The 17,902-nt window shown below is 49.3% G+C and overlaps 2 protein-coding genes across 3 annotated transcripts in view; one reads left to right on the top strand and one right to left on the bottom strand.

Moving 5' to 3' along the window:
- Positions 1-17,902, top strand: part of ITFG2 (integrin alpha FG-GAP repeat containing 2) — a 37,242-nt gene that overhangs the window by 12,132 nt on the left and 7,208 nt on the right. The window contains exons 9-12 of one of the 2 annotated variants that reach the window (XM_054039757.1): positions 3,017-3,108; positions 4,601-4,718; positions 5,451-5,624; positions 5,783-5,926. In XM_054039757.1, coding sequence (XP_053895732.1) covers positions 3,017-3,108; positions 4,601-4,718; positions 5,451-5,624; positions 5,783-5,926 — 528 coding nt within the window. Of the gene's footprint in view, positions 1-3,016; positions 3,109-4,600; positions 4,719-5,450; positions 5,625-5,782; positions 6,815-17,902 lie in introns of those variants that run through there. The other variant, XM_054039749.1, reaches the window with a different exon arrangement.
- The window catches only part of NRIP2 (nuclear receptor interacting protein 2), a 32,370-nt gene continuing 25,019 nt past the window's right edge, over positions 10,552-17,902 (bottom strand). Inside the window, exon 6 of the mRNA XM_054039777.1 lies at positions 10,552-17,319. Coding sequence (XP_053895752.1) covers positions 17,227-17,319 — 93 coding nt within the window. The 3' untranslated portion in view covers positions 10,552-17,226. The remainder of the gene's footprint in view (positions 17,320-17,902) is intronic.

The following is a 17,902-nucleotide window of genomic DNA, read 5'->3' as shown; positions in this document are numbered from 1 at the left end:
TTATTAACTTATTTGCTGTGAGATTAATATAAACTAAATATTTCCCTGTCATACTGTTTAAATATGATAAGTCCTATAGTAAGTGATACAATGAATTCACACTACTGTGGCTGGTTTGGGAAATGTTGATCACTAATTTGGCTCCTGAACCACTGAGGTCTGAGTAGCACTGCCTTCAAGACATGCAGGAGGATTTGGCAGTCGAGGTTGTTGCACTGACATTGTTCCTTGTCCTCATCTCAAATACATGCTTCCATGTTAGTATGTTATAGGGAGAGGAGAGGGCAAGAGGTCCCCTATCCCTCCCTGCACAGGCCTTTGCTCTTGTGTCCGCAGGGGCTGAGAGAAGAGACCTCACCAGAGAGCCAAGCCCTGATTCAGCCTGGTGTGTGAGCACAAGGCTGACTCTAAGCACGTGAGCAGTCCCATTGAAGCTAGGCATGTGCTCCAGTTTCTTGCTGAATCAAGGCCTTGCTCCAGGAGTTGTTCTCGACAGGGAAACGGAAATGTTTTTTCTCGATGAATTATTCCTAGCAGTCGTCTGCACTTTGCTAGTGGGCACCTTGAATCCATGGATTTCAAAGCATTTTATAAAGATTAATTGCTGAAGCCACCCAAAGCTGCCAAGGGAGGGAAGTATTAAATCCACTTCACAAATAGGCAAACTGTGACCTGGAGAGGGCAGGTGACTTGCCTAAAATCAAACTGCAGGCTCTTAGGAGAGGTGGGACTAAGAACCCAGATATCCCCTGACTCCCAATCCACTGTTCTAACACTCCCTGTGTGAGACTCCAATCATTAACAGAATTTAATGGTCAGGGTCACCAGTGTTGTTAGATGTTTGGCTGCATGCCTGTGTTTTCCTTGTGTGCTGTCCTAGCCCTGCCTAGACAGCTGGCATGGCAGACCTCGAGCGAACCGCCCAATGACCACAATATCCGTTAAGGTACGAAGACGCCCAGCCAAGTTTATTGTCGACGAAGCACAATAATAGCACCTGGCAGACTCTACAAGGATACTAAGACATGTATGCCCATGATAGTGGACGCAGCTCAGTCAGTGGCGGGACTTTCCACTGCCCCCTAGGCTGGCCAAAGACACTCCCTCTGAGATGCCATTTTATACATCAGTATAAACAAGTTACATATTGGCCTTTTAACATGGTTAGTTGATACCCTCTGACGTAGCCGGTTACCAAGGAAGCACCTTATGCATTTCTATTTACTACACTGTTATCCTGACCTTCTATTTAGGAGGGGTCAGTGTGTTCCTGTTATTTTTGCGGAATGTTTTTGTACCATCCTTAATATTGGGATGTTCTGGTACCACTTTGAAATGTGTTTGCGTAAGTACTCTGTGCTTAGCACTTTTTAGGAACGATTTTTGCAATATCAGCCCTGTTCTTGCCAGATTTTGTGAACTTGCAAGCAGGCAGCGCCTGACATTTGCTCACAGCCTGACTTTTGCTAACTTTGCTTTATATCAGCAAAGTTTGCCCACTTCTTTAGCTCAGGCCTCGTACCAGGCCTCTAATACAAGGGCTTATATTTTAGGTTCTTTTTCTACCACATTGGCATACTCCAAGTCCATTTGCACAGTAAGCTGAAATGCCATACAAATAATGCCATGTCTGAAAGCTTCTGGAAAAGAGCAGGGAGGCATGTTCCTTACACCCTTTGAGGTGGTTGGGATGCTGCCAAAGCAGCCAGGTAAATGAAGTCTTGGCAGAGGCAATGGTGTATAGTGGGTTGAGCATAGGCCTGGAAGCTAGGTTTTCCTGGTCATGTCTCCTGTGATAAAGAAGAGACAGGATTCAGGTGTGATAAATAGAAAGGGGAGGGGGTTCTGTATTGAAGCTTTTGGATACAGACAGAATCCTGTGATTGTCACTGGCTCTTTAGCTCCCAGACTGGTGAACTGCCTAAAGTCACCGTGCAAGGTCTCCCTAAATCCTGGCCTAGCTCAGCAGTCATGGAAGAGACATGCTGACTATGCTATGGTCCTGAGTTCTAATCCTGACTTTGCTACTGACTTGTGTAGCTGTGGGCAACTCCCTTAACCTCCATCAGACTCAGTGTCCCTCTCTGTAAAATGGGGCTAGTGATACTTACTGACTCCACAGGGTGTTGTGAGGATTAATTAGTGTTTATTCCGTGCTTTGTCTCACAGACACACCCTCCTCTGCGAGTCACAATCTCCTAACAACATCCTTGTGCCAGCTACAACAATTGCTGACATGGAAGAGAAATGTTAGGAAAGTATCAAGTGTGTTTTAGCTTCTCTTAATGTAATTTGGCAGCTGGGAATATAAAGGAGAGGCAGCTCCACGTGATCAGCCAGCTCTCTGCAGACCCCAGCTAGAGCTCCCCAGATCCCCAGCGATCCATGAGTCACGGCTGGGGAACCTCTGGCATAAGCAGTGTCTGATTTGAGATGTTAGGGCTCATTGTGCGTCTGTATCTTATTCTGAGAAAGCATTTCCGTCCATTTCCCGGCTGTCTCAGAGTTCAATCCAATTAGCAGAGCTGTTGCCATTTTTCCTCTGAATCTCCAGCTACTGCTGACAAGCTAATGGGTCATCATCGTTTCCGGAGATGAGAGACAGCGCTGTGTGTGTCAACCATAGCCTGCACTACAGGGCTGCTTCTCCCTGGGAGTTTGCAGATGGAAGCCTCTGGATGGGGCCCAGCGCGTTGCTGGGGGACACCACTGGCCCCAGTGATATTCTCACAGGGTCAGGCTCTGCTGCATGTCATAGGGATAGGGGATGTTGGCACCTCACCTTGCTTTGCTCTGAAGTCTGCACGGCTATAAACAGTAAGCCTGGAGTTCCTGAGGTGGCCTGGGCATGTTCAAACATCCTCCTCCCCAGGGCCAGAGCATGTTTGACTCAAATACTGAAAAGTACCCCTAGCAGCACAGCTGTGGGGGAGGGGTTTACGCCCTCCCCCGCAGATCCAGGGTGCTGACTCCTTTGTGGTAAGATGTTGTCTAAGCGTCTCCTTCTTCCCTTCAGGAACATTGAAGCTCATGGAGGGGGCAGATAAGCTGCTGTGGTCCGTGCAGGTTGATCACCAGCTCTTTGCTCTGGAAAAATTGGATGTTACTGTGAGTATCAATGTGAACAGAGCAAAGACCAGCACTGGGAGAGGGCGACTAGGGGTGGAGACACTGAAATGCGTCTTTGCCACCTCCCGCACAGAAGAGAGAACAGGGCATCCTGGGATTGTCCCATGTTCTCATAGAAAGCCCAAGAAAATAGAGCCTGTGCCACAAACCCCACAGGCACTGTAGTCACTCAGCTAAGGAGCTGGGCTCTGACAGTATTACACTGTATAATCTTTCCTCTTCCTTCCTTGCTGCCTGCCTTGTTCTCTGAGTTGAATGATTTTGCTCCCTGTTGTTAGGCAGAATAAGGAATGGGATGAAGAATAATATTATAATGCCAGTGTATCAATCAGTGGTGCAGTCTGCCGTGGATATTGTGTGCAATACTTTTCATCCCATCTCCAGAAGGAGGTGCAGAACTAGAGGGGGTTCAGAGAAAGGTGATGAGAGCAATCAAAGGCCTGAGAAAACTCTCCTATGAAGACAGATTTAAAAGATTGGGATTGTTACCTTGGCAGATAAGAGAGGAGATGCTGAAAGTATATAAAATAATGAATAGCCTAGAGAAGGTAGATCTGTTGTGTCTGTCTCATAACACACACACGGGGACAGTCAATTAAATTAAAATGTGGGAAATTCCAAACTGAGAAAAGGAAACACTTTTTTCACAGCATGAGTAATTAGACTGTGGAACTCACGGGCACATGAAGTTGTTCAAGCCAGGAACTTAACAGAATTCCAAAAGCAATTGGACATTTATGTGGCTCTCAAGAGCATCCAGAGTTATAATTAATGTTGCCACACATTTGGAAGGAATATTAAACCTTGTGCCTCAGGGCTTAAAGTGTTAAACACCAGAATGAGACCTATATGGGGCAGGTTACCTCCAGCGTTCTTGCACCTTCCTCTGCAGCACCTGGCTCTGGCTATGGTCAGAGTCAGCACACTGGGCTAGATGGATCTTGGGTCTCATCCAGTATGGTAATTCCTATGTTCCTGTTCTCCGGAAACCCTCAAAAGCTTGACTCTCTCATCCTCCAAAGAGGGAGGGTCAGACTGAGATGCTTGTAGGTGAATAAGGCAGCCGGGAAGTGTTTGGGGCTCTTGTTGGGGAAGGAGGAGGAAGCAGTCACTAGGAGGGAGTCAGGATGCTTGTTAAGGATTGAGGTGGGAGAATGAGGGGTTGAGAGCACATGGGACGGGGGAGGAAGAGCCTGGCCCCATCTATAGTTTGTATTGTAGGGTAGACTGAACCTAAAGAGGCCACTGGCGCAGGGAGAGCCCACAGGCCTTTTCCCTGAGAACAGATTATCTGTATCCCTTATCAGGAGATTATCCAGCTGTGTGCTGGGAAGCTGCATTGAACATAGGTTATATCAGAGGGTAGGAATGGATGCTGCTTGCTGTGGGCTGCTGGGATTCCTGTGTATCTGTCTGGATGCCTGTGCTAATCAAAGCTCCTCCCACTCCCCCACCTGTCCGACTCTGGCAGGGCAATGGGCATGAAGAGGTGATTGCCTGCGCCTGGGATGGCCAGACGTACATCATCGACCACAATCGGACTGTGGCCAGATTCCAAGTGGACGAGAACGTCAGCGCGTTCTGTGCTGGTGAGTGGCCTGCCTGGTGCCTACATCTGAGATACACAGCCCTGGCCATGAACTGAGCTGCTGACTGCGCTCTATGAAATACGTCACTGCTGCGCCGAGAGAGGTGGAAGCCCCTTGATTCTGTATCCTGCCCTGCTGGGTGGGTGACTGTGTGGGAAGCCCAGCTGATCTCTTCATATTGCTGCAGGGAAGAGGCCTGGTGAGAGAGAGGGATGCTAGAAGACCCAGCCCTGATGAAGCACAGGTTTCCTGCTGCCTTGTGCCACTTTTACCTCCTGCTGACCCCCCGTGGATGCTGTGTCCCCTGCAGTCAGCTGGTGATACCCTGTCCCATCAGGGTTTTTTCACTGGTTTTCTCTGTTCCCCCCTAAAGGCACATTTGCCCACAGCTGGATTGCTTGGGCACGCACTGCATAGACAGCCTCCTCCTGCCACCATGTGACTAAGGGTCCATCAGGGAAATTCTGCACACCAAAGTCCATGTCTCTCAGTAAAGTGCAGCTCAGCTCACCCATGTACTAGCTGGTAGCCAGAGACTTTCTGCTCCATCTTAGATCAGCAACACAGTTGGGCACAGAGGGGAGAGTTAGGCTACTCCATTGTGTTTGCCTTACCCCACCCTGTGCCTTCTGATCTCCCATGGCCTCCCCCCTTACTTGTCTTCCCAAGTTACCTCTTCATTTCCTCTGCTCTTCACTAACTGCTGCTGGCTCCCTCTCTGGCTTTCCTCAGGCCTCTATGCATGCAAAGGAGGCCACAACAGCCCCTGCCTGGTTTACGTCAGTTTCAACCAGAAGATCTACATCTACTGGGATGTGCAGCTGGAGAGAATGGAATCCACCAACCTGCTGAAGATACTAGAGACCAACCCAGAATACAGGGACCTTCTGCAGCAGCTGGGCGTGGGTGAGCATTGCACAGTCTGCAGATATGCAGTGAGAAGGGGGATGGGATAATGGGAGGATCTGTTCGTGGTGGTGATAGCTGGGGCTCCTAGGTACCTTACTGGGGCTAAAACGCTTCTCACTGGTGGTAATACCGCTCTTTCTCTGCCTCACTCATAGATGGAGATGATGTCTCGGCTGTCAAAGATCTGATTCACAAGACCCTGTACTTCCCAGAAAAGCAGCCACAGAACAGCCCTTGCCAACATCGGGGCCCTGCTGGAGCAGACTCCTCCAGTCACCCCACCGTTGCCCAAGACTCGTGTACGTAATAGCACCTCTGCTCACAGTAGTGACCTTTCTTTAGATATTGGCTGCAGTCAGGCATTCATGTTGCACCAAGCTCAGTGTGTATCTGGGATCAATGAGATCCTTCCCTCCTCGTCAGTCTAGGCTTCCAGCGAGCTAGCAGCCGCAGACAAGGCACTGTGTTAGAATTAGCCTTCAGGTCAGGGGTGAGGTAAGGTGAGCGCTCGGGTGTTGGTTTTATCATTGAGGGATGGCGAGTTCATTGCCCCTTTTTAGTTGAAGCAATGAGGGTCCAGTTCCTTCTGTTCTCTGGAGTGCCACCATTAGTATTAAACTCTTAGCAGCCATGTTCTCTGCTGGTCAAAGAATTGTGTTTGTGAAGGGGAAACAGAGAGCAGCAAACTTCAGTCTAGTCTTGGTACATTATTTGTGCGGTACCTGTGGAGCTGATCCCCTGAGTTCCTAGCAGCATAGGAATGGGGGATTAGCTTGTGGTAGAGAGGGCTTTTTGGTTGTCGGGGTTTTTTATCACATGTCCACATGCATGAATCACTAGACAGGCCTGCAGCATTACCCCCGCTTCAGTTCTGACACTCCCCTTGATCCTAGGCCTCCTCTCACAGCAGCAGCTTTCTTCCGAGGTGTGATCTCACACACAGCGGTGACTTGTTTCCCATGGTACTAATAACAGGGAGGTGTGTGGCTGATGCCTGAAGAAAACTAGGCAGCTCCAGCAACAGCGCTGGCGAAAGGAACCCAAACTGCTCTTGGTAGGAATGCAATCAGGTGAAAGTTGAACCCTCATTCTGGTCGCTCACATAAAGACTGTGGGCCAAACTCATCCCTGGGATGACTTTATACAGAGCAGTCAAGAACTGGACAATAAATTGAATCCATTCTAAACGTTGTTTTGTGATGATGACTGGCCTTGCAGCCAGTACTGCCACTGTGCCTCCCAGCCTTGCACATCTGCGGCAGCTGCAGTAGTGCTACTCTGCCTTCCACCACTGGACACCTGGAACAGCTAGAAAGAGCATCATTTCGCTTTCCAACCCTGCTCATGTGTAATAGCTAGGAGGAGCAGGCACTCCACTTTCTGCCACTGCAAAGCTTGGGGGGCATGCCACTCCAGGTCCAGCACTGCACAGGGGGGAAAGGTGGCACTGCACCTTCTGCAGGTCTGCTCTGCTCTGCTCTCTCCAGCCCTTGAACATCTCTGACTACTGTGCCTCCTTCAGTCCAGTGCCAATCTCAACTCATTAAGAGGAGACCAGCAGGCAAACCTGCTGCTCTGCATCCGTTATCATCTCTCATCCATGTGATGTTTTATTTAACATGCATAATGGATGGAGCTTTCCTCCCACGCCCCACCACAGAGAGATTTGGATCTGACTCCGAGCAAATATAATTAATTCAATGATCGCCCCTTAGCAAATGATAACATGTAAGGATCCCACAAGCTGTTGGGCTCCTGCTGCGCCATGTTCTGAAAAACACCCTTGAGCACCTCAGCAGGGAGACTGAATTCCCCACTCCTTTCAGGAGAGTGGAAGTACCTGCCTGCCAGGGGTGAAGGCCTAGGATTGGAACAGACAGATTTGGGTGGGGGTGCGGTGTGGCGCATCTGATTATTAGACAATAAATCTTGGCTCCTGTGAGTATTTTCTGTCCATAGATCTCAGTGTTTTAGAAAGGAAGGTTCTCCCCATTTCTCAGATATGGAAATTGAGGCACAGAGAGGTAAAGTCCCCTGCCCCAGGCCACACCAAGGAGTCGGTGACAGAGCTGGGAACAGAAGTAAGTTTTCCTAATTCCCAAATCCTGTGCCTTCTGCACCAGACTCTGCTACAGGGCTACAGAGAAAGAAGGTTTTCTCTCCCCCATGTAACCAGCACAGGGGACGGCATTATGGGCATAATTTTCAAAAGTGCTTAAGGCCCAGAAATCAGTGGGGGTTATGTCCCTGAATACCTTGTAAGGGTATTGCGGTCTGTGGAAAGGGAAGGTTTGGGGTTTTGAGGCACTCTCCTGCACAAACTGAAACCAGGGCTGTAGGACTTAGACCAGTTGATTCTTCCCAAGAGATGATTCTATGGGAAGCATCTAGTAAGGGGATGAAGCTGTGGAGATTGTTATCCAATTGCTTGTCTTCATTAGAACATGTTCTAGAACACAGTACTGAGCAGGACTTTGCAGGTGCTGTAAACAGGGACTGGCCAGGCTTCACACCGTGCCAGCTGATGATGGCATAGTGGTAACCACTTCTCAGGGCTGTGTGTTTAACTTTGTCAGTTTCTAATGGATACAAGTTCCAATAAGGTTATAAAACATGCCATAGTTTAGCACCCTCATGCTACCTCCATTTCCAAGCCAGTTATGGTCTCCAGCCCCAGCACAGTCGGGCCTTGCAGAAGACTCAATGATCTTTGTTTCAAACACAGCCAAAACTCAGCACTCCCAGCCTGGCTTCTGAGGCTGGGCATTGAACAGTAGTACAATTCCATCTCTGTATAAGTGGGGTGGAGAAAGCTCCTGCCAGAGATGTTGGTCTGATCTAGGGTTGACAACTTTCTAATTACACAAATCCAAACACCCTTGCTCTGCCCCTTCGAAGCCCTGCCCCTACGAGCCCCCGCCCTGCTCACTCCATCCCCCCTCCCTCTGTTGCTCACTCTCCCCCATCCACACTCACTTTCACTGGGCTGGGGCTGAGGGGTTTGGAGTGTGGGAGGGGGCTCTTAGCTGAGTCTGGGGTAGAGGGTTGGAATGCAGGTGGGGGTGCAGAGTGCAGGCTCTGGGAGGGAGTTTGGGTGCAGGAGGGGGCTCTGGGCTGGGGTAGGGGGTTGGGGTGCAGGAGGGGGTGCAAAGTGCAGGCTCCAGCCAGGAGGCGCTTATCTCTGGCAGCTCCTGGTCGGCGGGGCTAAGGCAGGCTCCGTGCCTGCCCTGGCCCTGCGCCACTCTCAGAAGCGGCTGGCATGTCCCTGCAGCCCCGGGAGGGGGAGGGAACTGCCTGTCATTCCCCCTCCCCCCCCCCCCCCCGGGGGCCACAGGGACATGCCAGCCACTTTTGGGAGCGACGCAGAGCCAGGGAAGGCAGGGAGTCTGCTTTAGCCCCGCTGCGCCACTGGACTTTCAGCACCTAAAATCTCCCAGTTTGGCTTCAGTAGCCTCCAGAAGATAGGGCGTGATTCCAGGAGACTCCCGTCGAAACCGGAAGGGTTGGCAACCCTAGTCTGATCCCAGGGAACATTCATCCAAGTCCCTGGAGTGGAATAAAGTGGCAAAAATAGTTACATTCCCCACAGGAACCCAGAGGAGCTCTGAAGGAGCCTGTGCTGTTACAGAGGGGGAGGAAGGTTCTGTTGCATGTATCAGATATTTTCGCCCTAGCTGTGCCTATGTGGTTTCAATTTGTTGTATTTTTGAACGAGTGAAAGTGGCACCGAGAGAGGCTCCAATGGAGCTGGGCTCTGCTAAGCCAATTTTCTATACAGGCTTCCTCAGAGCACCTCTGCCAATGCACCTCTGTCCTGACTTGCGGCACCCCCTGCTATTTCACTCCAGCGTATGAAATGCCAATCCTATAGGACTCCGATGATTTTGTTATGTGGGCACATAGCCGCTTGTGAGAGAAATGAGCCCCCTCCCCCCATTTGGCATGTAATTCCACACAAATATACACATACTCCCAGTCCCACACATGCTCTTGTGCAAGGCCGTCCTTACCCATACACAAACTGCGCAGCTGCGTAGGGCATCAGGAAATTTGGGGCACCAAATTGCCCCATATTTCCTGGTGCCCTATGCAGCTGTGTGCTGCTCCAGCGGCCAGCCCAATCCCCCAGCCGGCTGAGCTGGCCAGGAAAGCTACCCTCACTCCTATCCCGCACCCACTCCACCCCTTCCCCATAGCCCCCGCCCTTGCTCTGCCCCCACCCTGCCCTCACTCCACCCCTTCCCCTGAGCTATGTCCCGGAGAACTGCAGCAGGGGTCAGGCGCGCCCTGCACTCACCGGGCAGAAGGAAGTGGAGCAACCTGGCCCCAACCTGCTCTGCTCTGCTGGCTTGTGCTGGGGGGCAGTTTTCCCCCAAGCCTTCTCCTGCTCCTGCCCCCCCACAGACCTTGGGGGCAGCCCCCCCACCAAGGCTTGGGCATCACAATGTCTAGGGCATCACAATGTGTAGGGCATTACAATGTCTAGGGATGCCCTGCTCTTGTGCACATGGCTGTAACACTTCTTTTGTGTGGGTGCTTTCACACACACACACACACACACGTCATGAAAAGACTGTTCTACACAGATATAGCCCTGTTTCTGCATGGCCGCAGCTTGGTGCCTCTTATCAAGCTCTGGTCCCTGCGTATCCCACTTTGGTTGGCAGGAGTTGCTAGCAGCAACATGTCCCAGCTCTGATTACATCTCATTCTCCCGATGGGGCCCCAGGCACCAAAGGGTTCCCACAGCCTGCTACCAGGAACTCTCCATCTGCCAACACCAGGGTCAAGCTGGCAGAGCTTCCAACTACGGAGCCCAGGCTGTGGCAGGGCGGTCAGCGGGCTCTTGTAAAGCATTCCCAGCGGCCTGACTGCAGAGCAGCTGTTTGCAGAGCCGGGTCAATAACAACAGAGAATGACTTGGTTCTGGCTGCCCACTTGAAGCAGAAATCTTTATTAACAACACAGGAGACAAGGGAGCACAAATGACTGCATTGATACCATGGATGCAGCATGTTCATACAAAACAAGACCCTGCCACGCAGGTCAAACTGTTGCCAAGGAAGAGAGCCAAGTGTAGCTGCTGTGGGACAGGAAACTGAGTAAGGCAGAGAGGGGCTCATGCAGAGATATGACCCTTTGATGGGGACCTGCTTCCAACCAGACTGGGCAACATGTACCCAAATGAAATCTGAACAAGGGCAAGTGCGAGCCACTCAGCATGACGCTCTGACCTGTAACCCCCTCTCCCACTGATGTGCTTGGTAGAGAGGTCACATGGGTACAAGCACTTGAGGACCTGCTGCTGAGGACTGCGTTGTCCAAGAGACAGGGAGGGCCTCATTTACAAACACAGCGCTCTAAAGCTGGTGGTCTACTTCTTAAGCAAAAAAAGTTTTCACCCCAAAATGGCCCCAATCTAAAATTTTCATGCAAAATTGTCTATTTCACAGTTTATCTGTTTTCCATTTCTTTTGATGTTTTTATCAGTTTTTTCCCCTTTTACCCTCTCTCTTTGTCTTTTCGGTCATTTTCAACAATCAATTCCCCCCCCCCCCAAAAAAAAGGGGGGGAGAAGAGAGATACAGGGCAGAGAAGGAAAAACTTAAAAACTGATGAACAAAAATATCAGAATTTTTTGGGGGGTGAAATTGTTTTTCCATTTTTTCAACCAACTCTAGATTGTTCCTAGCACTCAATGCCAGTGGACGCTCCTGTTTACTCCCTTCTTTCTCCTGCTCCCATTACGGGCGCAGGAGGATGGGCGAGGATAAGAACACCTTGCACGAAACAGGAGCATTGTCTCCTGCTTAGAGGACCAGATCAGTCTTTATATTGCCTTCATGCCAAGTGACGCCTTCCCCCTCTTCATGTCCCAACCCAGCAATCGATGGTGGCAGCCCCACATGAGTCTAACTGCCATAACTGCCATTAAAGTGTGGCTCTACAATGAAAAGTGACTGACCATGGCCCCTTCTTCCCAGGGTACGTTCGAGTCATGTTTGCTGCTCGTAGCGCTTTTTGGCCCCTGTTCACCCTGCAGAGCCAGCACAGCTGAGAGAGAGAGCTGGATTCTATTCCTGCCTTGCTAAGTTATGATCAGTTACAGCTGTGCAAATCCACTGATGGCACTAGGGCAGAATCTTTATCACAAGTGATGACAGAGGAGAAAGAACAAGCCAAGCTTGACTCAGATCCCAGGGCAGTTTGCAGGGCTGGCACTTAGGCCCAGATCGCTGAAGGAATATAGGCTCCTAGCTTACACTGAAACCAACAGAAGTTAGGATCTGGACCTTACCGACCCCAGTTCAGGGTGCTCAGTTTACAAACAAAAAGATTTTTTTTTCCTGACAGATGATCAACATGGATGCCCATGATGCTGCTTTTAACAGTGTTCAGAGTCCAATTGCCCTTTAATACTTCTAGATGCTTCCCAGCTGAACACCATCGAGGCTGCAAGTCTGTGCATACAGCTGAGAGTTCCCTAGCTCCTTGAGCAACAGGGGGTTAAACAGCACCCCCTTTGGTACACATGTGCATAACCAAACGTCTGGCATTTAGAGATGCTGTAGCTCAGTGGTCTCCAAACTTTTTTGATCGCGCACCCCTATCAGTAAAAAAATTTTGAGCATGCACCCCCTGCCGCGTCGGCTCTACCATTTTTGCCAAAGCAAAAAAAAAAAGCCGCTCGGACTCCCGCCCAAACTGACGAAGCAAATTTTAAAAAAAAGCGCTCCTGCCGCGCACCCCCAAGGATCCTCTTGCGCACCCCTGAATGATGGCTGGGATCGTAGAGTTTAAGGCTGGAAGGGACCACTAGATCATCTAGTCAATAGGTGGACCGTGGGCCAAGTCCAGACTGCCAGGTGCTTTTGAACAGACCCCAAAATCTTTTTATTATTATTTATTATTATTTTCTCTGGAGTCTGGACCTTGACTATGCCTTGACCAAGAAATTTGGACCTAGACAAAAAATAATTGCTGAGTCTAGTCTGACCTGCTCACAGGCCACCAGCACCCGCACACTAAACCCATCAACTGAAATGAGACCAAAATATTACAGCCCACAGGAGACTAGACTATAATGTGCCACAGGCAGAGAAAAGAAGGGACCAAGTGCACCAGTGCCCAAGCCTCCTGCAATGGCAGGGAAATGAGTAAGTGAGATATACCCACATAATCTTGGCAAGCAACCTGCACCCACACGCTGCAGAGGAAGGCAAATCCCCCTGTTCCCCCCAAGCTACCTGCCAATCTGACCTGGGGGAATCCGTTAGATCCTGAGCATGTGAGCAAGACCCAGCCAGCCCAGCCCCTGAGAGAGAGAATGTTCGGTGCCACCTCAGAGCCCCTGGCCCACCCTGCCCAGTGTCCCATCGCCAGCCATGGCCATCCCTGATGTTTCAGAGGACAGAGATAAAAAACCTCCCAGAATACATTGGGGGGGCGGGGAGATCCCTTCCTGACCCCTTTAAGTGGTTGGCTGAAGCCATGAAGCCCAAGCTTTAGGAACACAGGACATAAATCAGAAGTGAGCCCCAGGGCTGCTTAGCTGTGCCCCCCCCCCCATCACAAGCACCCCCACCATACAATCACACTCATAAATTCATCCAGCTCTCTCTTGAAACTAATGCATTTGTTTCCCCCCACAACTCCAATTGGCAGGCTGTTCCAGAATCTCACCCCTCTGATGGGTAGAAACCTTCTTCTCATTTCCAGCCAGAATTTGTTCATGGCCAGTTTATATCAATTTGTTCTTGTGCTAGCATTGTCCTTTAGCTTAAATAGCTCTTCACTCTCCCTGGTAGTTACCCCCTTAATGTATTTATAGTTCATAGTAAAATCCTGCTTCAAATATTAATTCTTGATCTGTTTTCCTGTCCAGTGACAGAGGTCTTTAGTCTTTGGTGCCTTTCAGGAAAACAGGGATGACTAAGCACTGGCAATGGCTCTAGGAGAAAAAACATTTGTAAATGTACTTGAGCCTTTTCCAGAGTTAAACTAGTATTAAGCCATCATCAGCATTGCCAACCCTAAGGGGTCGAACATCATGCGTCAGGCCCCTGAAAATTATGGGATTGGCTTAAAAATCATGAGATTTTACAATTAATCTATTTGGGCTTCTTTGTCACCTGGTTTTTGAGACTTTAGTTTTTGAGTTACTGCACCATGAAACTGACTTTTTAAAAAAAAATCAAGCTGAGGTTCTCATGTCATCAAATGACTCCAGGGGCTGGGGCTTTAAGAAGAACACCAACAGTGCAAAATGTATGATGAAATGGTGAAAGTTGGCAACGCTGCCTCATTTGATGCTGTCATGGGAGGGTGGAGCCCAGCAGGGGAGAAGGGCAGAGGTTCCATTTCTGATGCAAAGGAAAGGAGGCATTGAGAGCTCGGGTCACATCATGATTCCGTTCCCAATGAAGGTGGGGAGCCAAGGAAGTGGCAGAAGGGATCCCAACCCATTGCATTCAGGCCTGCAGCTCTCACTGCTTGTATTACTGCTGCCCTTTATGAGTTGGGGCTGGGTCAGGGTTTGGCAATCCAGACAGTGCTGGGGGGAAATGCTGCAGTAGTTATCTACAAAAGGGTCCACAATGTTCAGGGAGAAGGTAAATGCCAGAGGGCAGAGTACTGAGTAACCTGGAGGAAGTACCAGACATTCGACTGATTCAGTTGGGAGGAGAGTGGAAGAGCACATCTGCGGCCATGGAGCTGATTCCAAATTGGGGATTAGAGTTCCCCACCACTGATGTAGGAATCAAGCAGAATCACCCTCAACACAATTGACACGGAGATTGCATGCAAGCACGTGAACATGTATGATTCCTAAGGGAGGAGGAGAGGAGAGAGCAGAAAGGCAAAGGCACAAAATCAGGGAATACTAGCAAAGGAAACAAGAAACCATCATTATAATATTTATGTGGGAAGCAAGAGGACGACAGAAAAGGGCAGGTCTGCTACTTACCGATGGCGGGGGGAGAACAAACAAACAAAGGCAGCAGCTGACATGGTTCATTATGGAGAGGAAGAGATTACAGACTAGCCAAATAACCTAAATGTATTCACAGCCATAGGGCCTGGTGAAATTCACCCCACCAAGCAATCGGAATTAGCAGAAGTTTCCGAACCTTTGATGATTGTATTTGAGAACTGAAGAAATGTGAAGCCTGTGGAAGGGTAGAGAAGGAGCAAAGGATGCTCTGAAGGAGAGCAAAGGAGGGGGATTCCCAGGGCTTACAGATGAGTAAATTTAACTGCAATACTTGGCATATTGCTCCAACAGCTAATAGAGCAGCCAACTACTGAGCACCTACACAAAAATAAGTGATAAATAATAGGCAAAGTAAATTTGTCAAAGAAAAATGATGCCAATTTACCATCAGAACCAATCCTTCTCCCATTAAAATCAGTGCAAATCTTCCCATTGACTTCAGTCTGAGCTAGAGAGGGCTCTTAGGTTTTGTTTGTTTGTTTGATGAAATAAACTTAATGGATAAAGGAAATGCAGTGGACATAATAGCTATTGCTTTCAACAGGTTATTTGATACATTTCCACAAGCCATCCTTTGAGTGAAACTCAAGAATTATGGACTAGATGAGTTGCTACAGGATGGGATATAAAAATGAATAACATTTAACAAATTGTATTCATTCAAGAGTCAATGTCAAATTTGAAGGAGGTTCCAATCCCAGTCAATATTGTCATTAAAGATTGCACAAACAATACAGATCCAGGAGGGACTGCAGAGGGATAGGATCATAATACAGGACAATCATGACACATATGAGACGAGGCCTTTAAATCATTGGTATTATTCAGGAAAGATATGTAGAGTGCTTCACATAGGAAGGAATCATCAGATGCACAATTGCAAAACAATGAACGAGGCAGCCATGCTACAGAAAAAGAGCTGCAGGATATAATGGGTGATGAACTGAATAAGAGTCAATGGTCCAACACTGCTATTAAGAGGGGCATGTGCCATTCTGAGTCGCATTGACAGGAGTATTATATATAAAATTAGCAGGGTAATTATTCCACTCTTCTTAGCACTGGTTAAGCCTCAGAGTCCTGCATCCAGTTTAGGGCAATCCTTTTACCAAAAAAAAAAGACAGATAAACCGGAGAGCTCAAATGAGCACAGGAGAAATAATAAAATGTTTCACAAGTGAGACCCACAAAGAGACCCAATTAGGTCCAGGAAGAAGATGGCAGAGCGGGGACGTCAGAACCATCTACAAGTGGATGAAGGGATGTTATGAAGAGGGCTGGCATCAGTTATTCTCATTAGTCGCTGAGGAGAAAAGATGTAACTGGGCACAAATGGTAGAATAGAAAATTTTAGTCAAAGATTAGAAACAAAAATTAACCAATACACCCATTTGGGAATGGCGCAAGCTGCCCAGAATGGTGGCGGTGTGTCTGTCCCTTGAGACTACATACTCATCTATCAGCGATGCTTTTAGGGTAATGAAATCAGGCCTGCCTGTATGAAGAAGAAATGACTAAGTGACCCACCAGAGGTCCTGTCCATCCCAGATGAGTTCGTAACTCTGTGACCTGAGCCAATACTGGGAATGAGTCAGGTTCTTTGCTTTCATGCAGGAGACGTAGTCAATGGGGTGTGGAAGTCCAGTGGTTGAAGTTGATGGTGTCTCTGTGTTGAATCGCCAGGGACCAGGAGGAGAGCTGATGGCAGGTGTAGGCCTGGAGTTCATGTGGTATCTAAGTTGAATCCCTGGAGCTCAGAGTGAAGAAGCAGAGTTGATGGGTGTGTAAATCTGGTGACGGGAGCTCATGGCTGGCAGGGGTGTCAGCCCAGTTACTACGGTTAACAGGGGGAGAGACTAGCACTTGAGCTCATACAATACAGAGTCTAGTAGCTAATGCTGGCTGGCCAGGCCTGGCGCCTATGTATGCTCAACGCTCCCAGGGTGTTTCAGCTCAGCATTTCCTAGAAGTCTTCCTGCTTTGAATGAAAACTCTCAAAATGCAGTGACTGCAATTTAAGCTGCTTCCAGTAAAATCCTTCCAGTCTGCTCTGAGCCAGTGCAGGGTAATGAAATCCAGCTCTCCAGAGGACAGGGAGGATTGGCCACAGGGCCCTTCCCATGCAGCATGGGAAAGAGGGGCCCCTCCTGTCCAGGTAGATCTGCGGCCAAAAGGGAAGGGAAACTTTTAAAACAATCTTCAGAGGCTTTAGAAGAAGCCACCATCTCTCTGCAGGCAGAACCCCTGGAGACTGCTCGCAGTGACACTTCCTATGTTATCAATACATGGCAGTGTAAAAAGAAGTCACTAAAAGGGCAGAAGCAGAGACCAGAGAGAGAACGGGGACACAGAGAGAAATGAGAACAAATATCCACTCAGCACATGGGGACAAGCAGGAGGGTCCATTGCAGGGAGGAAGAACTCTCCATACAAGAGGCCAGCTTGCATCAACAGCGGGACAGCACCTGGCTCCCGTTTACCTCCTCACTCCCCCATGGAAGCCTCAGCGCAGGACTCAGCAAGGGCCAGGTGTGTCAGCCCCAGCTGCAGCTTTCCCTGGTAAGCCATAGAGTCTCCTCCCTGTGGACATGGGGAGCCGGCCCATCACTGCCCATGCTCGTCAGAGGCATGTAAGAAAGGCAGCTCTTCACTCAGGGCTTTCAGCCGCAGGACTCCTTCCTCCAAGTCGATGCAGCACTAATGGGAGCAGACGAGAACTGGTTACCCATAGTACATATCAGTCACAAGGCATCAGCAGGGTACGTGGGCTGTATGGTGTCTATTACCACGGAGAAGCAGGAGCCCATCTAATAATCAACACCCCCCTCTTCCCTCCCTCTCACCAAGCCAGATTTTGGAGAGCACACTCCCATCAAATTCACAGCTGCTCTTCCTAAAGAAGCTCCCTACCCTCGGCCTTCTTTTCCTTCCATCCCCCAACACACCTGCACCTCTTCTTCTGAATACACCTCCATTGCTCCTTCCCATCCCTCACCCTCGCTTCCTCCCGCTCCCCAGCAAGGCCCTGCTCAGGTGACCGTCTCTCACCTTGTTCAGCACAGCCGCCTTATTCGCACATTGCATACATGGCCCTTCTTAGGGGGGCCAAGGACATCATGCTCCCCTCCATCACTTTCCATTGGTTTTGAATCCAACTCCAACCTGGCCACCTAGCTTCCAAATCATCCTCTGCTCTTAGCCCCCTGCCTTCATTCCTCGACTCCACCACAGGGTTCCTCTCTCATCTTATGGCCACAGGGTTACACTGACAGTTTTACCT

This window comes from Malaclemys terrapin, chromosome 1 (genome assembly GCF_027887155.1).
Source record: "Malaclemys terrapin pileata isolate rMalTer1 chromosome 1, rMalTer1.hap1, whole genome shotgun sequence".
Taxonomy (NCBI): domain Eukaryota; kingdom Metazoa; phylum Chordata; order Testudines; family Emydidae; genus Malaclemys; species Malaclemys terrapin.
The sequence above is the reverse complement of the archived record's forward strand: the minus strand, read 5'-3'. Positions and strand labels throughout refer to the sequence as shown.